The 17,291-nt window shown below is 37.5% G+C and overlaps 1 protein-coding gene across 5 annotated transcripts in view; it reads right to left on the bottom strand.

Moving 5' to 3' along the window:
* SLC10A7 (solute carrier family 10 member 7) overlaps positions 1–17,291 on the bottom strand; it is a 148,054-nt gene that overhangs the window by 81,532 nt on the left and 49,231 nt on the right. For all 5 annotated transcript variants that reach the window (XR_001875675.1, XR_001875676.1, XM_017820144.1 and 2 more), the window contains one exon: positions 17,023–17,061. Coding sequence is in view for 3 of the 5 variants with exons in the window: in XM_017820144.1 (XP_017675633.1) it covers positions 17,023–17,061 (39 nt within the window). In the remaining 2 variants the exon portion in view is untranslated. The remainder of the gene's footprint in view (positions 1–17,022; positions 17,062–17,291) is intronic.

The following is a 17,291-nucleotide window of genomic DNA, read 5'->3' as shown; positions in this document are numbered from 1 at the left end:
ATCCTGTATGTCAGTCACACAAGTGTTCATGAACCAGTGCCAGAACACAGGGAAACAGGGTTCACGCTTTCTATTACCAGTCCTAGCAGACAATTGGGTTTTTTATGTTTAACCAGGCTGTTTGTATCAGTTATTCTCTGTGCGCTTTTGGTTGTCCAAGTTCAAAGGTGTGAACTCAATTAACAGACATCAGTGTCTGCAATGCTTCAGTCATAAAGCATCTGCATTTACTCAGTGTTTTGAGGAAGTATTGTGCTAACAGTGACAGATAAAGCTTCTCATTTCAGACTCCTGAAAACCGTGTACCACACTGGAACAATTGGCTCCTTCTACTGAAGACCTGAACCAGCTTCATAAAAGCCTTTTGTTACCATATTAGCTGAATTAGTAAATAAATTTGAAGTACATATAAATATTATTAGTAAACTACTGAGGTCAGACTTAAGGCCTCAGTATGTAGTAGTAGTATACTGACAATGAAGTAGTATACTGACAATCTTTCTTATGGTATGATTACATAAGTGCTGTCTTCACCTATAAATGAATTCTAGAAGCTGCCATTATCTTTTCCATCCAACCTTTTACTTCTGTTCCCACATCCTAGAACACCATCTTCTCACTAAGACAGCTGTAAAATAAACAAGATTACTGCCATGGTCAGGATTTAAAACAGAACAAAGGACAAGAAAGCCATGCAAACATGGAAAGGGTGACTTTAATACTGAGACCAGGTCTGTCTTCCAGCCCAGTCCCACAGCTAGTTGTGTTAGGACAACAGAAGGCACAACAAGCTGTGTGGGATGAACAGCCACCAGCACTGCTAAGGAGAAAAGGCAATTCTGTTCTCTTCTTTTGCTTCCCTGGAAGTACAAGAAGGCTTCACTTCCCATATCAAAACAAGACTGTCAGCAGCCGAAATCCAAGCAAAGAAAGATATCCCTACACTCCCCAAAAAACTAGCAAGGGAAAGGGAAACAAACAACAAACAAAATCTTTAAACTGTCTCTTCCTCACAACTGTTAAACTGATCTTTCAATTATTTATATCTCCCTTTCCCAAGTGACTACTAAACTGGAAGCTGACCAAATCTTTATTTATATTTCAAGACAACAGTCAATGAGAGGCACACTCACAGCCCTACTTAAAAAAATGAGCAGGCCCTGTGTACAGCAACTTTGCACTCTGGGACTGCAAGTGGAATCACTGTTTTTCACAAGAATTAATCTAATTGAAATCTGGACCAAAGATAAAACCTACTCCTATTTAAAATTGACATCCTCATATTAAAATGTCATTTATACCAGCACATTAAGAGAAAATAAATCTTTTGAAAATGGGCTTACTTAACATGGCAGTGAAATATTCAGTGGGAAGTGGAGTTTTATCTTGTTATATAAAACAAATGCAACTTGTATAACATTACTCCAAATACTAAATTGCTATGAAAAAGAACATGTGAATGTGCCAATTTGAATTCAGAAATAAAAAAAAAAGAGTGAAAAATGATATCTCCTGAAGTGAAATTAACTGAACAAAAATTCTTTGTGGCAATACTTCAGCAGCTTCACCAGTCAGCCTATCAGTTGTGAAGGCTGGGGGGGAGGAAGGAGAAATATTGCATAGTGAAAATAAAAGTCTTCTCTTATAAAAGTCAATACATCATCTTAAGCCAGAAAAAAATGGTCCCTAAACATCAGTAACTACAATCAGTAATTGTCATTAAAAGCTCTCATTATATAGAGTAAGTGTAATTAGAGCATCTTGCCCGCACAGGGTGCAGCACACAGAGAATGCTAGAAGGATTCATAAATTAGTGCCAAATCAGTCTCATTCTCAGCTACCACACAATCTCCTGTAAAACAAAAAAATTGTATTTACACACATTAAGGTAAAGCCCATTGGCCTCTACAAAATTAGCCTAAACAGGAAATGCAGTTATTTGAGGGACTCCCTATTTCATTATGTGTCTTAGGAATAAAGGGATAAAGTTTGCCATCAATAACACTGAACATATCTGCTGAACCCCGCAGATTCCAGGGCATTAATAATTTAAACTCTTATGGGAATTTTGTCATGGTGGAGATAGGACTTGTCTGCAAACGGAGCTCAGGGGATGTTCAATATGATCTATTCTAGTATACACATACAATTGCTACATTTATCACGATGCAAAGGAAAAGAAGGGTTTTCTTAAGGACTTCAGGAATGTTTCTTCTGTAATTTACACAACAAAACCTCTGAGCATCTCTAATAAAAAAAAAAATCCCAGGCTCTAAAAAGATATTATTGTAAGAATTATACTGATAAGGTTTCTTCTCTCCCCCTCTCTATTACTTGTGCCTGTACAGTGGTGTTCAACACATTATAAAATGGGATGGGAAGTCAGCAATGCAGCTCCTGATAGTGGTGGTGTCTCTGCAAGATGCTACTGCCAGCACAGATACTGTATGAGGTTATGGCCTAAGCAGATAAAGCTGTATGCTACACTGAAATATTTATACTCTCAAGTGCAAATCTAACAGTTCTGTATGTAAAATAGTCAGTTATGTGCACAACTACTGGATCACAGTGTAAAAATCCCCTTTTGTACATGTCAATGGAAAGCACAGAAAGAACACATCCTTTTGAGACATTCATGGTATTTGCCTAATACAGAGTAGATGTAGTTATTTATGCAATAGCTAATCTAAGGTAACTCTAGGTATGGACACAGTCACATTGTATTTGTGTTCTAGTGTAGCATAGTGATTTACCACACTTTCGTTCTAGAATGAAAGTAAGCTCAAACAGAGTTCAAAAAAAATTAAGACAAAAAACCCCTTCCTTTCATAACCAAGCCCTAATTCTTAGAATAACTTTTCAGAAAAAAAAAAAATTAAAAATGTCCACATGCTTTTAATGTACCCACATTGTACCTTCACTATGCCAAGCATGCACAACCTAATCTCCACCACAGTTCCTGAGTGGCAGAAGGACCAATAGTCCCCCCCTACAAAGCTCAAGCATGAGAGAAGATAATTCACTACTTATAAATTCATGAAAATACCTCAAAATAGTTCTTTAATTTACTAAATATCCACTGAAATAATATAAATACATTTATATAGGTGATCAGAAAGATCATACATAGGTGATCAGAAAGAATCTTAGTGGCACAAGGCATGCCTCAGCATCTCAGTCCAGCTGATTAGCTTTTCACCATGATTTAAGCTATTCCCTGTAAAACCTGGGAGAGTCCAAAGCCTCTACAAGACTACTGCCTGACTATCCATGAAAACTGAACTCTGAGTTCAGTTCAAGAACTTCATCACATCGAGTCATAAACCAATTACTTTTCTATTGGGATATTTGTGAACAGAATCAGTCTGAAAAATGTAATTCGGAAGTTTATCGCTACAGTAGCTTTTATTGATGTTAACACCCTGAAGAGCCATGTTCCCATCTCAGCATAAACATGTTACGTTAGTGCTATTTCTTAAATGATTACTTGAACAAAGCCTCCTTTATTTCTGATGTCAAGAAGAAACCATGGTAGGGAGAACAACAGATAGACAGAAGATGCCCAGCAATCGTGCCTGGGGAATGCGCAGGACAGTTGTGGTGTGTTCACCTTCCTCCTGACACAGGAGCTTCCAGGTAGGGGCTGCCTCAGGACAACCCCAGTCCAGTCTGAGCCAAAACCTGCTGTTCTTCCTTCTGCACGGAAGCCAGCACAAACCAGGCACTCCCCAGGGATCTGCTGATCCTCTCTCGCTTATCCAGTATATCATCTTAATTTAGACCTCTCACTCTCCAGGGCTCTCCTGTCCCAAAACCCTGCTCTGTCACAAACCTCTTTTTAATCTGCTTCGACATGTCAGTGCTTGACTGAACTCTGACGACTGATGGATGTCCCCCTTGCTAGTTCTCCAAAGAGGAAGAAACTTCTTACTCTGACAGGGCTTTAAGAAACCCATGCACCAAGTATATAACAAAAAAATTAACTGGATAGCCTAGGGACAGTAACTACCCCTGTAGAAAAACACACCTAGATGTCTTAAATCTACATCTCACTATTCCAGGGTGTTTGAACAGCTTTATGAAACAGATTGGTAAGATCGCAGTGTTTCTTCTATCACCGATGTCCTTTCCTGCTCCTAAAAGAAAGCACAATAACTGGACGAGGCTGTTGAGGGGTTTTAACAGTCTATAAAATAATTCAAGCAGCAAATAAAACAAATTATACCTCTTCCCATATATTACAGACTATACAGCTTTCTGCATAATATTTGATAACGCTGGCTTGGGATGTTCTCAATACAAGTTCAGCTGGCACTGGACTGTGCAGTTGTCTGAATTAGCATAATAATTTTAATCCCAAGAGTTAAGAGAAATCAGATTGAAAAATAAAAAAGGAGCCAGCATAATGCTTTGTAAGCATTTATGGTGCAATAATTATGCCACAGCTTGATGTAGTAGGACTCTCATAATATATTTTTCCAAATGTCTTTGGAGTGACATATTCCATTCTGACAGACCTTTATGAATGAGGGGAAGAACAGCCCTCTACTAACTCCACTTCAGGGTAAGCAAACTGAGATAGTAACAAGGAAATTCTATTTTAGTTCTCTGACTTGAATATATAACACATTGATCAGATTTTGAAACTGGAAGACAAAATGGCAGACAGACCAGTTTTGCGGGGAAGCCCACACTGTAATTAGAAGCGTGAATGAGGGAGAGGAAAAAAAAAAAGCATGCAGTAAAACCATTCTTATACTTTTATTGAGTGACTAAGCTAAGCAATAAGGCAGTACTCTATAAATATTAGGCCTCATCTAGATTTTATTATTTTGCAAGTTGTTTGTGTTACATTGATGCTCTTAGCTTGTATTTTAACTACCTACTAAAAATATGGAAAGCAATAGTAATAAATATATTTTATACATGACTTCACGTAACAGTTTTTTGTTGGGGACTCTATAAAATTAATCTGTTCTATGTTAATTGGCTTGCAAAGTAAGGAAGAGGGATAGAAGCTGTTTTTCAAAGTCAATGAGCAGAAAAACCTTACTGAAATGCTATACATGAGTTAAGGCTGGAGTAAAATTGACACTTATTTTGCTAACTGCTTCATTATAGTGCATTAATCTGTATTATGAATGCACCAAGTGGTCTTTCTGAAGACTTTATACTTCATATGATTTTGTACCCACTGTAGGGAACTTAATTCTGTAGCACAGGGAAAGATACAATGATTATCACTGAAGGAACACAAGTGTGTGTCTCTAAGCACCAGTTATCAGAAATAAGAGAAAAACCGAGCTAAGTCTAGGTACCTGTGGGTAGAGCTGCATGGAAAACAGTGAAACATCTGGGATTTATTTGTTCTTAAGGAAAAAAAATAAAGTAGATGCATGCAAAACACAACCATTTGTAGCACTTTCAAATTTCAAAAGACTGGTTTGCTAGCTGTATGCTTCCCAGGATGCACTGAACACACAGCTGAATATCTGATCCACTTATTACAACCAAGCTTTCATGACCATATACAGAATATTTATGGACCATGGACCTCCAGCAAGAGCAGAACTGCTGCCAATATAAATACCATGCCCTGTGAGCTGATGGACAAAACACTATTGTCTATTTAAAAAAAAAAAAAAAAGAAAAAAGGCAGTTCTTGTACAACAACATATTTTTTAGAACTAGCAGATGCAGGAACTACTTACTAAGAAAAAATCCTGCAAAAGCTATCCTTCCTTTGCAGTCATTCTAGGTGATGGAGAATAGCACCATATCCCTGTTACTTGTCTCCCCCACCAGCCAGTGTTGGGCTAGTGTGGGGATCCTCCCAACCTCTTCTAACAACAGTCCAGAGCAAGAACAACACTGACTGCCTCTCATGCTGAGCAAGGTACTCAGTAGTTCTCCTCACTTACTTTAAGAGACTCCATCTTCCAATCCACTTCCAGTTCTAATTTATCTGAGAATTAGACCTCCTACAGATTGATTACTAGCTCCAGGCACCTGATAAGTCATGACAAAATTAAATTCACAGGCTAGTACAGTTTATTAGCAGGTTACTGAGTTGTTGAAAGAAAACACCCTCAACCCTCTCCCAGTGCCTTCTTCCCAAGCTTCACACCACCCATACAAGTGAGGGACCTGTACATCTTGGAGCATAATATCCACACAAAGCCTATGAAGTCCAGAAGAGACCAAAAATTACCACCTTACACTACTTTGACAGGAGCGTGCTGAAAGACCAACCACAGACGTCCCAGTGTCTGCAGATTTGTACAGCAACACTACTAACATTTCATCTTCTTCATTTATACAAACTGTATTTACCCACAATTGTGTGTTTGCACTGCATGTGCCTGTAAAACACCTAATTGGCAAATAAATTTACACTGTGGACATATCTACCTGCATTACATATTTTCTTTCCACAGAAAAACTCACACAATGAAGCAAATTCTGTCAGCTGCTCATCACATACCGTTAAAGAGATTACAGGAGGGGAAAAAAAAGTCATAAATGCCCAAGGACCTTCTCCCTAACTGCTGCACTATCTCACACAATAAAATGAATAATTTAGCTATCTGAAACTTCACATGTGCAGGGCACTGCAAGTAGACCAGTGGCATTTTCACTTCAAATTTATATACTCTTTAGTCAGTGTACTTAATCTGCATTTCTAACACCTGCTTCAGTCAGCTGTGAAGTGCAATCTTATCTATAAAATTTTCTTTCATCTTTGCACTGTCCATCTAACAAAAAAAAATTTATGATGGTGGATAATTATTTGACTTTTAAAAGGATATGAAACTTTTCACATGTTTTTTGATCATTGCTTGAAAGACATAGTCGTATATTTGACACTCCATTTTATTAAAAGGTTTGAGTTTTTTAGAACCCCTGGCTTTCACATTATTCATGTTATCTAATCCTATGTAATATAGTTCTCCTTCAAACAGTTAACATTCAGTAGTAAAATACAGTAGTAAAAATGTGGGAAAGAAAGTAGACCACAATTAAGCAATGAGGCATGACAAGATGTGCATTTTCAGGCTATTAGCACTTGCCTAAAATGCACCAGGAGGAAGAAGCTGAAGTTGGAATTTTCCACTCAGGTGGGCATCAATGCTACCACCTATATCATACCACAGTACAAGGTGATATATGAAGAGCATGCAGAGGGAGTGGAACCACATGCAGCTTTCATCCTGTGGATTTATGTTCGGCAAAAAAGCTGTTCCCAGTCATGCATGGTCTCGGTCAGGTTAAACACCTGAAGAATAAAGTTATCCAATGAAAGTGTCCAGTGTTGAGCTTTCAGTACATTGGCTGAAAGACAGAGGATCATATGAACATCTCGTCTTCATACATTAACACACAAAGTTTTCTATTTGACATGATCACCCAATTCGGACACAAGTAAAAATAATTCTTTTCATTGGGAAGTGAAAAATAGTAAAGTTTCAAACGTTTCACCCTGTCAGAGCTCACATACAGTCTTTTTAGGGTGTGACCTCATTTTGTACAGCATACGGAGTTTGTCATAGATAAATCAGATGATCATCTAGTCTGATCTTCCACCAGCTAAAGGGAAAGGACATCAAATAACCAACTCTTCTTGTAACAAGACCTTACACTGGAGGTGACCAAGATGGTACCTTCAGAAAATATTTTAGAAAAGGATACAATCCTTTGTGATACAATCTCTTTTAGAAAGTAGAAGCAACAAATAAACTATTTACTTATTGCAGGATAGTAACCAGAGGTAGGTGGGTGGAAAACTGGAATGAAGGTGGAGGAAAGAGGATGCTGGGAGGTGCATTTGCTCACATGTCATGGCAGAAAGGTGATAAACTGCGTAAGCAAGCCTGAGCCTCAGGGAATTATCTCCAAGATTGTTTGCATTTTGTTGGGGTGGGTTTTTGAAGTGCTTTGTTGATGTTTTTTGTTTGTTTATACATGAAATTAAAATGACAAATTTACGTCACTGACAGAACAGTGCTACAAGAAGCCAGGTAATGACAGATCATAAACTAAAACATTTCCCTCCCTCCTTCACAGTAACTGGTCTTTCCAAATTTGTGCCACTAAGGACGAAAGCTGAGGGTTGTTCGGAAAGAAAATAAAGAAAAGTAATAATGAAGGGAGCCTCTCAGCAACAACACAAGTACAGCTATTAAAAAGAAATCCTGATCTATTCCTGTCTTATACTGAAGGATCATGATGGTTTCCCAAAACTGACTTTTAAAAGGCCAACAATAAATAATAAACACAAATTTCCAAAGGAAGCTCCAGTTTTATAAGCATGCCTTACTTGCAAAGACTTCTTGAAAGCTTTTGACCTAACCTCTGGCACTTCCATGAAGACAGTATTTGTCACCCTGACAGCAAGGGGAATGATTTCCAGCCCCACAACTTACAGTAATAATGACATCCCTCTTATTTTCACCCCTAGAGACTGAGGACTGCCTATTCACGGACTGCTGAGTTTCAAACAGGCGTTGTTAGGTCAGATGGAGAAGAAGCACAGAAAAAAATCCAGGAAGAGCTTTAACCTGTTCTGGGCCAAAAATCAAGCAGCTTAATAACTTAATGTGTTTAGGATATTTTTGCTCTCCCAAAGAGGCAACTTAAGGTAAAAGGGGCTTAAGTATCCTTATCTCAAGGAAGGGATGATTTCTCCCCAGTCGTCCCCCCCCCCTCACCCCAATACACATTTTTCTCATGCAGGTGACTAAAAGCTGCAGCACAGAGGAAAGAATATCGTTCCCTTTCAGTCAGCAGCTAAAACTTTGGGGGAGAACATTAACAGCAGATTCTAAAAACATTTTCATTTCCTTTTGATGAATTTTTTAAAAGTGAGGGAGAAAATTATATATTTTGTGCATTTCCAAATCTGTCTGCAGGGAACATTTACCCTTAAATCAGGCCAAATGACTACATGTTTGTGTACAACCACAACCCTAGAGAAATGCAGAGGAATGCATCTTCCAGTATTAAAAGATACTACAGAGAGGGCAAAATAAAAAGCAAATTGTCTTTCATACTGCCTCCCTTCTCAATTTCTCCTTCATGCACCAACCTACCTAACATAAAGGACCGATAAAGTCAAACATTTGGTTCCCATAGACAAAACTAAGTACTTGCAAGAACTTTAAATCTTGTTTTACAAATAAATTGTTCAAAGTTTCGTAGTGTAAATTTTCACCTTTTTAAACAAGGCACACAAATATATCTCCAAGTATTTGTCAGAACCAAATAAAGCAGCATTTCAATGTAAACCTTTTTTAAAACTAATTTCAAGTGATATGACACCGTTCCATGACACAAGGTTCAGTGACCTAACTACAAGTCAGACATCCCGATCTCACTTTATAAAAGAACGAGTGATATTTCTTCCTGTTAACTTCAGTTTCTCTGATTTGGAGGGAAAACACAGGAAACTGTTGCAAAACAGAAGACAAGAAAACATCACAAACTAGTACTAGAATCTTTCAACTTTATGATCTTCACACAAGTTCCACCCTGGGGCAATTGTTTGTGGGTTTTTTTAAGTCATGACCATTAACAACAGCAAGTAGAACCAGAAAAAATAGCCCAAAACAAGTATATTCTTTTGACAAAAATATTATATTTTCACAGTAAAGAGGACCATGATTTTGTAATTATGACATAAGTAATCTTAGACAACAAAGTGATTTTATGCTAAAACTGTGTATCAGCACAGATTTGATTTACATACTAATCCAACAAATCACCTGATTATTTAATATTAAACACTTATATTTCCTTCTCTAGATGTTCTCCAAATGATAGTTACCAAAATGTAAATCTCTTTTGGTTCTGTAATTCATTAGCTTTCATTTAAAATGGAATCAAGCTTGTTATAAATTTCCAGTATTCAATCTCAATTAACAAGAGAGATGACTGTACCATAGTCACATAGGCACTTTCATTTCCAGTTTCCCCACACTGTGATCAGAAGAAAGGTGCCAGATCATAAAATTTAAGGTACTTTGAATGCCCAGTCTCAGCTCCTGAAACTTCGTTCCCTTGTACTTTGCAATTCACAGATGACAAACAGACTGGAAGAATAAAGTTGCTTCAATTCTCTCTCTTTTCAAATTGCAACAAACACCCTGAATTCTGCCTCCAAATTTTCTCCATCAACTTCCACTTCTGCTGCTTGTTTTACTAACTCAAGAAATGCTACTGGCACATACATCCTCAGCTCTTTCTTACCCTAAGAGCCTATTAATCCATAAAAACAGCCATGATAAGTTAGGATTCAATGTACTTTCTGGAAAGCTATCACCAAGTACCACGCCAAGCAAGAGCACTAGATGGGGTTGCTGACCCAAAAAGTAGGTGCAAGAAAAAAATTCTATTTACTGATAGCTGTCATAAGGGGAAGTGGAAAAAGCAGAAAAGTGGAGAAAGCAGCATACCCAAATATATTTATCTTTAGGGACATAGTAGTTCATTATTTTTGGGCTGCGAAGATAATATGACAAGATACATTTAATGGCCTACTTATTGCTACCTTTAAACAAACTTTTTTTGGCAGAACTGGCTGCTTGGTCCCATAAGACCAAGAAAGATGAATTAAATGATCAGCAGCAAAAGCTAATGGGAAAACTAAGAAAGCCCTAAGCCCAGCTACAGCCCACATAATTTATATATATTCGACAGCTAATGGTTTTATTTTTTGTTATTATGTAGATTTCAATGCATTTTCCTCTTAGCCACTGGAAAAAAAATTCAGGGGCTAATCATCGGCCTTCTAGAGGACACACTTTTTTGAGTACTTGACAGCACATTTTCTTTCCTCCTGGTTACTGTTACCTACCCTCCTTCTCCCTAACATTTCAAAGAAAATCACCAGCAGTGTTGTTATTTGTTTACTGGCTCTCAGTCTGCTCTGGCTGACCGTGTAAATCCCTACTGACTTAATTGGTCTTTTCAAATCGACTGTGGCAGAGAGATCACACAGTAGGTGTTATAATACTCAGATTTCCAGTTATCCTCCCTACCCAATTTCTCTCAATCCCTTGGGAGCAAGATCTCATTTACTTCTCTTTGAGTGTCACACTTTTACACTTACTCTGTTTTTTGGTTTTGTTTTTTTTTTAAATTTTAAAGGCGTTCAGCATTCCTCATAGACAAGCAAGGTTTTGTCCACTTAGCAAAAAATTCTGTATCTTATTCTAACAGTCACCCACTCTGTCAATTTGGCTTAGAGAAAGAAGATCCATGAACAAATATTGGGATAGGTGCACATGGCCTGGTCATCCCTCAAAACAAGCATCTGTGTCTTTTTTTAAGCTCATGCTAAGGGGTCTCTTCCACAGTGAGCTTTGCTACTCTTCCTTGCTTGCACCAAAATACTACAAACTAACTCAAACTCAGTTATTAAACCAAGCATGCTACACACTGGAAAAACAAGTACACAAGGCCTCTGTGTTTTGAAAAGTTACTTGGCAAACCTGGAAACAGACAACGCCCAACCTTAGACTGAGATTTCAGATCGAGATGCAGAAATCAGAATGGGGCTGTAAAATAACGACGAGAGAACCAAGCACCAGCCATAAAATAAGAAGTTACAGTAAGGCAACACGAGTGGCTCCCAAGATTATTTAAATTCCATGGAATATAAACTATCCCATCCAGGTTCATAATATCTGGTCCAAAGGCTTGCTCCTGCTGAGATGTGCCACTCCCACTCAGGCAAAAACCCATCCTTCAAGGATGAGGTGGCTTCCCAAGTGGCTGATTAAGGGAGAACTTGCTCAGGACTTTGACAACTACCCAAAACAAATTCAGAGCACAGACCAGCAACACCACTGTACTGCTTCACAGAGGAAGAGGAACTACTTCCAAGAGTGAGGTGGCACACCATAAAGCAGCTCCACTTTGAAATTACACAAGACTGAATTTAGAATTCAGCACCTGTTGTGAACAGACTTCCTGGCAATATTTTCTTATAAACAGCTAGCACAGTAAAAAGGGAATCCCAGATGACTGTTCTGCCCCTTTTCCTACTGCAAAGACACAATTAAGAGGTAACAAAGGGGTATACAAACATTTGCCTGATTTTAGAATAATATTTACAATGTTTGTGCTAGAATTAATTAAATCAGATAAGAATATTTATCCTTGAAAAAATAAACCTAAGCCATTCAACATCCATTAAGGTAAAATAAAGTAAATAAATTCAGCCAATTGGTTATTTCCATATGGTTGGTTTTCTTTAAATAGTAATGAAATCATTGCTAAAAAATCCATTGTTATTAAAATAAAAAAGTTGGCTCAGCCTACCAAAATTAGATTTGTAAGTTGCTGGTCATTCCCATAATTAAATCTGTGTCACAAATTTGCAAGAAAAATGGACACTATGACTAATGCATTTACTTGCTGCACTAGTGCTGTCAGGCTGTGTAAATCATTATGCCTGCTAAAGCAGACTAGATAAGAATTCCATACATTTTCATTAACTGACTAAGCTTTGTGTATATGTGAGAAGCTAACATTCCTATTCTCTGCTTGCATTAGCTTTCATTTGGAAGACAAGGTAAATAAAAACACTAGCCTTGATCTGATTAGCCACGTGGCTGCTCCAAAAATTAGAGTTTTTTTAACAATATGAATCAGCTCTGTCCTCTCTGAAAGACAGGAAGATGAAAGAACAAACCCACATATACTTAGTTTGGACAAAGGAGATTAATGGAATGATGGGCACCTGAAACAGGCTTCTCCCTTCAGACTGAGTTAATGTAGCTGGACACATACCTTATTTCATCTAATATATTTCAACAGAGAAAGCAAAGCTAATCCAAGACACCACTGGAGGAAGTTTCGACCAACACTTTGATTTTTCAGCTGCCCTTTGTGTTGTTTGCTCAGGAGTGCAATGGTTACCAGAGCAAGTCCCCCAAATCCTCTCTTTTCCTCTTGATTTCCTGTCACCACAGACCTTTAGATCTTGGTTACAGTTCTTTGCTTAAGGTCAAACTGATGGTTGTTCCTTTCATACTTACTGTTCGTAACCTCAAGGCACCAAAGAATCAGATAACACTGACTCACATCACAAGCTGGATATTCTCATAGATTTCCAAGCCCGCTGTCTCAAGGAAAAAGGAGATTAACGACAGGTAGAAAGAGATTAGACAAGTCTAGTCTAGTAGTGCAGAGCATTTTGTGAGGACATACTGTTCTGGACTTTAGGCCCTCTCCTTCCTCCATGCACCTGGCATCGTATTGTCACTACAAACTGACAGTAGTTCCCAACCAAGCAAGCATCTCCAATGCAAGAACAGCCTCAATGACAGGTTACGCCTTGGTGAACAAAGTCACAGTTGCTGCCACTCAGGCAAACACCACGGAACAACCATCAGCACAGCATGTTTTGCAGTCTCCTGCCTATTGCTCTGTGGTTTGGACAATAACAAGCATTTGTTTTTATCTTTTAGAAGCAGAACAGAAATGCTTAGGAAGCATGATAATGCACACAATGTTAAGAATCTCAGCAGACTTACACTTAACATCCCAGGTAATTTCTTTAGCTTTTAGGTGCAAAAGCATCCTCTCCTACAAATGGAAGCAGTTACCTCAGTGCTCTCTATCTCAGCAGATCTAAGCACGCATTTGTGTGCAACCTTGTGATAACCAGCCAGCCAGTATTAGTAAAACTCTATCAGATTTTATTAAAACATCATTAAGAGGAAAAGCTGAAATCACTTATTATGTTACACAATTATTGTAAACCAAACTGTTTAAATGAGGGGAGGAGATAATGATATTAACTACCCAACTTCAAGCAATCCTCTGTGGTATGAGTTTAAATATTCTCTTGGCTGAAATTTATGTAAATTGAATTCATCTATCGTTAGTTATTACTAATCTAGCTATATAAAAACACTTTTCTGTAACAATTAGTTCATTCAAACACTGTGTTTTAATTAGACCTGGGACATTATTAAGCTAAGTCAATAAAATAAATATGTACAGTATCATTCCATGCATTGTTTTGTCTGCATATTTATATGAATATGGGCTTTGGTGGAGTTTAAAAGGAATTAATTTAGGGTTGGTTGGTAGTTTTTGTAAATCTCTGTACTGGTGAAAACACCTCCAGATGCTTAATCTAAGTGTATTTCTGCTCATTAAGACATATTTGGCATTTCTACATTTTGCATATCACAATGTGTTCCATTTCATCTGAGTAAGTTCATCCCAGTATAATTCTAACATTATGCTAAGTCTTTTCCTGTAGACATTTTGTTCTACAACTCATTTTAATTTAACTTCTCGAAGACCATTTCCTACTCTTAAGGGGAAGAAAAAAAGGGGGAAGGGGGTGCAGGAAGAGTAAACAGCACATCTTTCAGCCCCTTTAAATCAGCCTGTTTCACACTGTCATACACAGGCACTGCCCCACAGGGCATAGTCTGAAAACAGACAACACACTATCCTGGCTTTGTCAGGGCTGCCCCCGAGTGCAGCAACCTGCCCGTGTGCTACACGTTGTAAACAGGAACATAAGAAATATTTCAGCCTTGCCAGGATCACAGCCTTCCAAATTATCTCCAGGACACGTATAACTGTAAGGGTATGGGCACAAAGCTATATAACTGCATCTAAGCCTATCCACATACTGCTCATCATCAGACACTGGTTGAAAAAATGCAAACGTGATTTAGAGTCATCATGAATTACAGATGTAAGAAATAAGGGTTTGGCTACAGGTGGTGAACCTAAGTTAGGTACCAATATAAACTGATGGATTTTCAACACCACCACCACAACTAGGGCTTTCTGTTATCTCCTCAGAAACAGGCCAATTATTTTTACATTTTATAGAACACTTTTGACTTCAAACCAGTGCGTGTGTATGTACATACACAGGCACACACACATATATTTTTAATGCTTTGCCAGTTTTTCAACAGAAAACTTACTCTGTAAGTGACCACATGCTAGTGTTCCACATCTGGAGCCACTCAATTAAAGGCCATGTAGACCTACAGCACTGTGAAACTGATAAACAACTCTGACTACTTATTACAGTCCCATTGCATTTTCAGTCATAAGGTTTATCCTTTCGTAGTTGAAAATGTTTCTAAGAACAAAGCTTTCAGTAAACATATTTGTGATCTGTTTTCTGTCATAAATACACATTCCCTACATAACCATGATTTCAAACTAGAGTACCACAACAAGCATTTAAGTGTCCAGACATATTTGTAACTTAATGGTGGCCAGTGTCTGTACAATTTTATTTTTAAAAAATCAGTAACTAGAAAAAGATCAGCCGGTACTGTGGTTTCATTCTATCTGATATTTCATATTTTTGAAAAGTCTTGCCTGGAAATTTTTTTAAGAAGAATGTTTACTGTAATGCTGCTCCAGGATTTCCAAAAAGATATGAAGTGAATGAAAAGTGAAGTGAGGTAATTACATGTAAGCAGAACTTTCCAATAATCGTGAACTAAGATCAAAATCAGAAGTATTGCATGAACACACGAACGAGCTCAGCTTCTTTCACTGAGATTTCTTCAAAGAGCTAAAAACAGGTACTTGAAATTAAAAACCTATCTCTGTTGCTTTACTAGGAGCCAGTACTGTAGTCAGATGCAGTGCAGCCTAAATTCTTTTTTTAAGTCAAAAGACATCTCCTAATGTCAGCTGAACTGAGCCTTTGGGTATTCACGCAAACCTCTTGAACTGAAAGCCAAGGACAGCAGAGAAACTGGAGCTCATGCCAAGCAACGAGGGAAAATATCACGCACACACACAGACTCAAGAGCTGCTCCAACACTGGGATTCCACAGTTTCAGGCAGAAAAAGCCTTCTTCCCACTGGAGGAGGAGATTATAGGTGACAAAAAGGACAAGTACTTGGGAATTGATATTTTAAAAATGTGAGTGGTCACCTATACCAAAAAAAACTTACATCCACCCTCCTAACTTTAACCTGGTTCCTCAAAAAGGCAGCAGTACAATAACTTCAAAATGCCACGTGACTTTCTCTCTTGGCAGTAGAGCTTTTCATACTTAAAATCCTAAATGCCAGCTTTTCATTAAAAAAAAAAATTAGTTATTTTGTACCTGCAGTTTTGATTTTCATTTCCTAATTTGAATTCTTTTGTCATTATTCATTTTATACATCACAATCCTCCTTCTGGGGACACAAGACTGGAATCCCAAACAGACACTTCTAAATGTGTAAATTTTAGTAAATAAGAACAAATTCAATTATTAGCTGCCTAAATAAATAAAAAAAATCAGTCCTAGTAGCTTGCCAACATATAAAATAATTTTTTATTTAATATTCATGAGTATCTCTCTAAACAACACATCAATAAAAGAAATCTATTCTTTCTTTCTTCATAGATACATTTAGTGTTCTTTACAGTGTCCTTCCCAAATGTTTGTAGACCATGAGGACCGCAAATACTGCTTTTGCTTTTTAAAGAAACAGTTATACTTCCAGCTGGATTGATTGCTTCTCCATATCCAGCTATTTTAGTGTGTTCCTCAGAGACACTGAGTAGCTCCACTGACAGTAAAATATGCTAAACAAATGACAAGTCACTGAGTAAATTAGCATCTTCTCTCTGATCAGCTGGGTCATGTTTTCTTTTCAAAATCCATGGCCTCTTGATAGAAAATAATGAGTATTTGATGGGCCTTATTAGAAAAATCAATATATTGATGCCCATGTCTGAAACATCTGCATAATAATAGATACTGTTAACCCATTAAGGAGAAAATTAAGATGTGTTTACACATTATTAATTTACCATGAGCAGAGACAATTTATTCACTACTTTTCGCAAGAAAAGAAATTGTAATATCTGTATTTAATGGCACGGTGACATAAACCGAAAGATGTTTCAAATTTTTTTTGCCATTTGAATGGTAGAATTCCACCAACAACCATGTGAAAAATACAAACATACCAATAATACTGTTAAAAATAAGACTATTAAAGCACTTCTGTGAATACTGTATTACTTACCAAAAAACTTCCAAAAGCGGAATTAAATATAGCAGCTGCCTGAAGAATAAAAAAAAAAGATAAATATCACCAATGGTAAAATAGCTAGAGTACAAGAACAAAATGTTATTCCCCCGCCCAACAAGCTATCAGATTCTCCAAATACACACACACAGAGACCATTAGGCAGTTAGCCACTGCTTAAAAAATTGCCAGTGGCCTGTAACTTATGAAGACTGATAGGTTCTAGTTTACGCATTCATAAATAATGTGCTGAAATGGACAAAAGC

This window comes from Lepidothrix coronata, unplaced genomic scaffold (genome assembly GCF_001604755.1).
Source record: "Lepidothrix coronata isolate B3197 unplaced genomic scaffold, Lepidothrix_coronata-1.0 Scaffold79, whole genome shotgun sequence".
Classification (NCBI taxonomy): Eukaryota; Metazoa; Chordata; class Aves; order Passeriformes; family Pipridae; genus Lepidothrix; species Lepidothrix coronata.
Note: the sequence above shows the minus strand (reverse complement) of the source record. Positions and strands in the feature narration are given on the sequence as shown.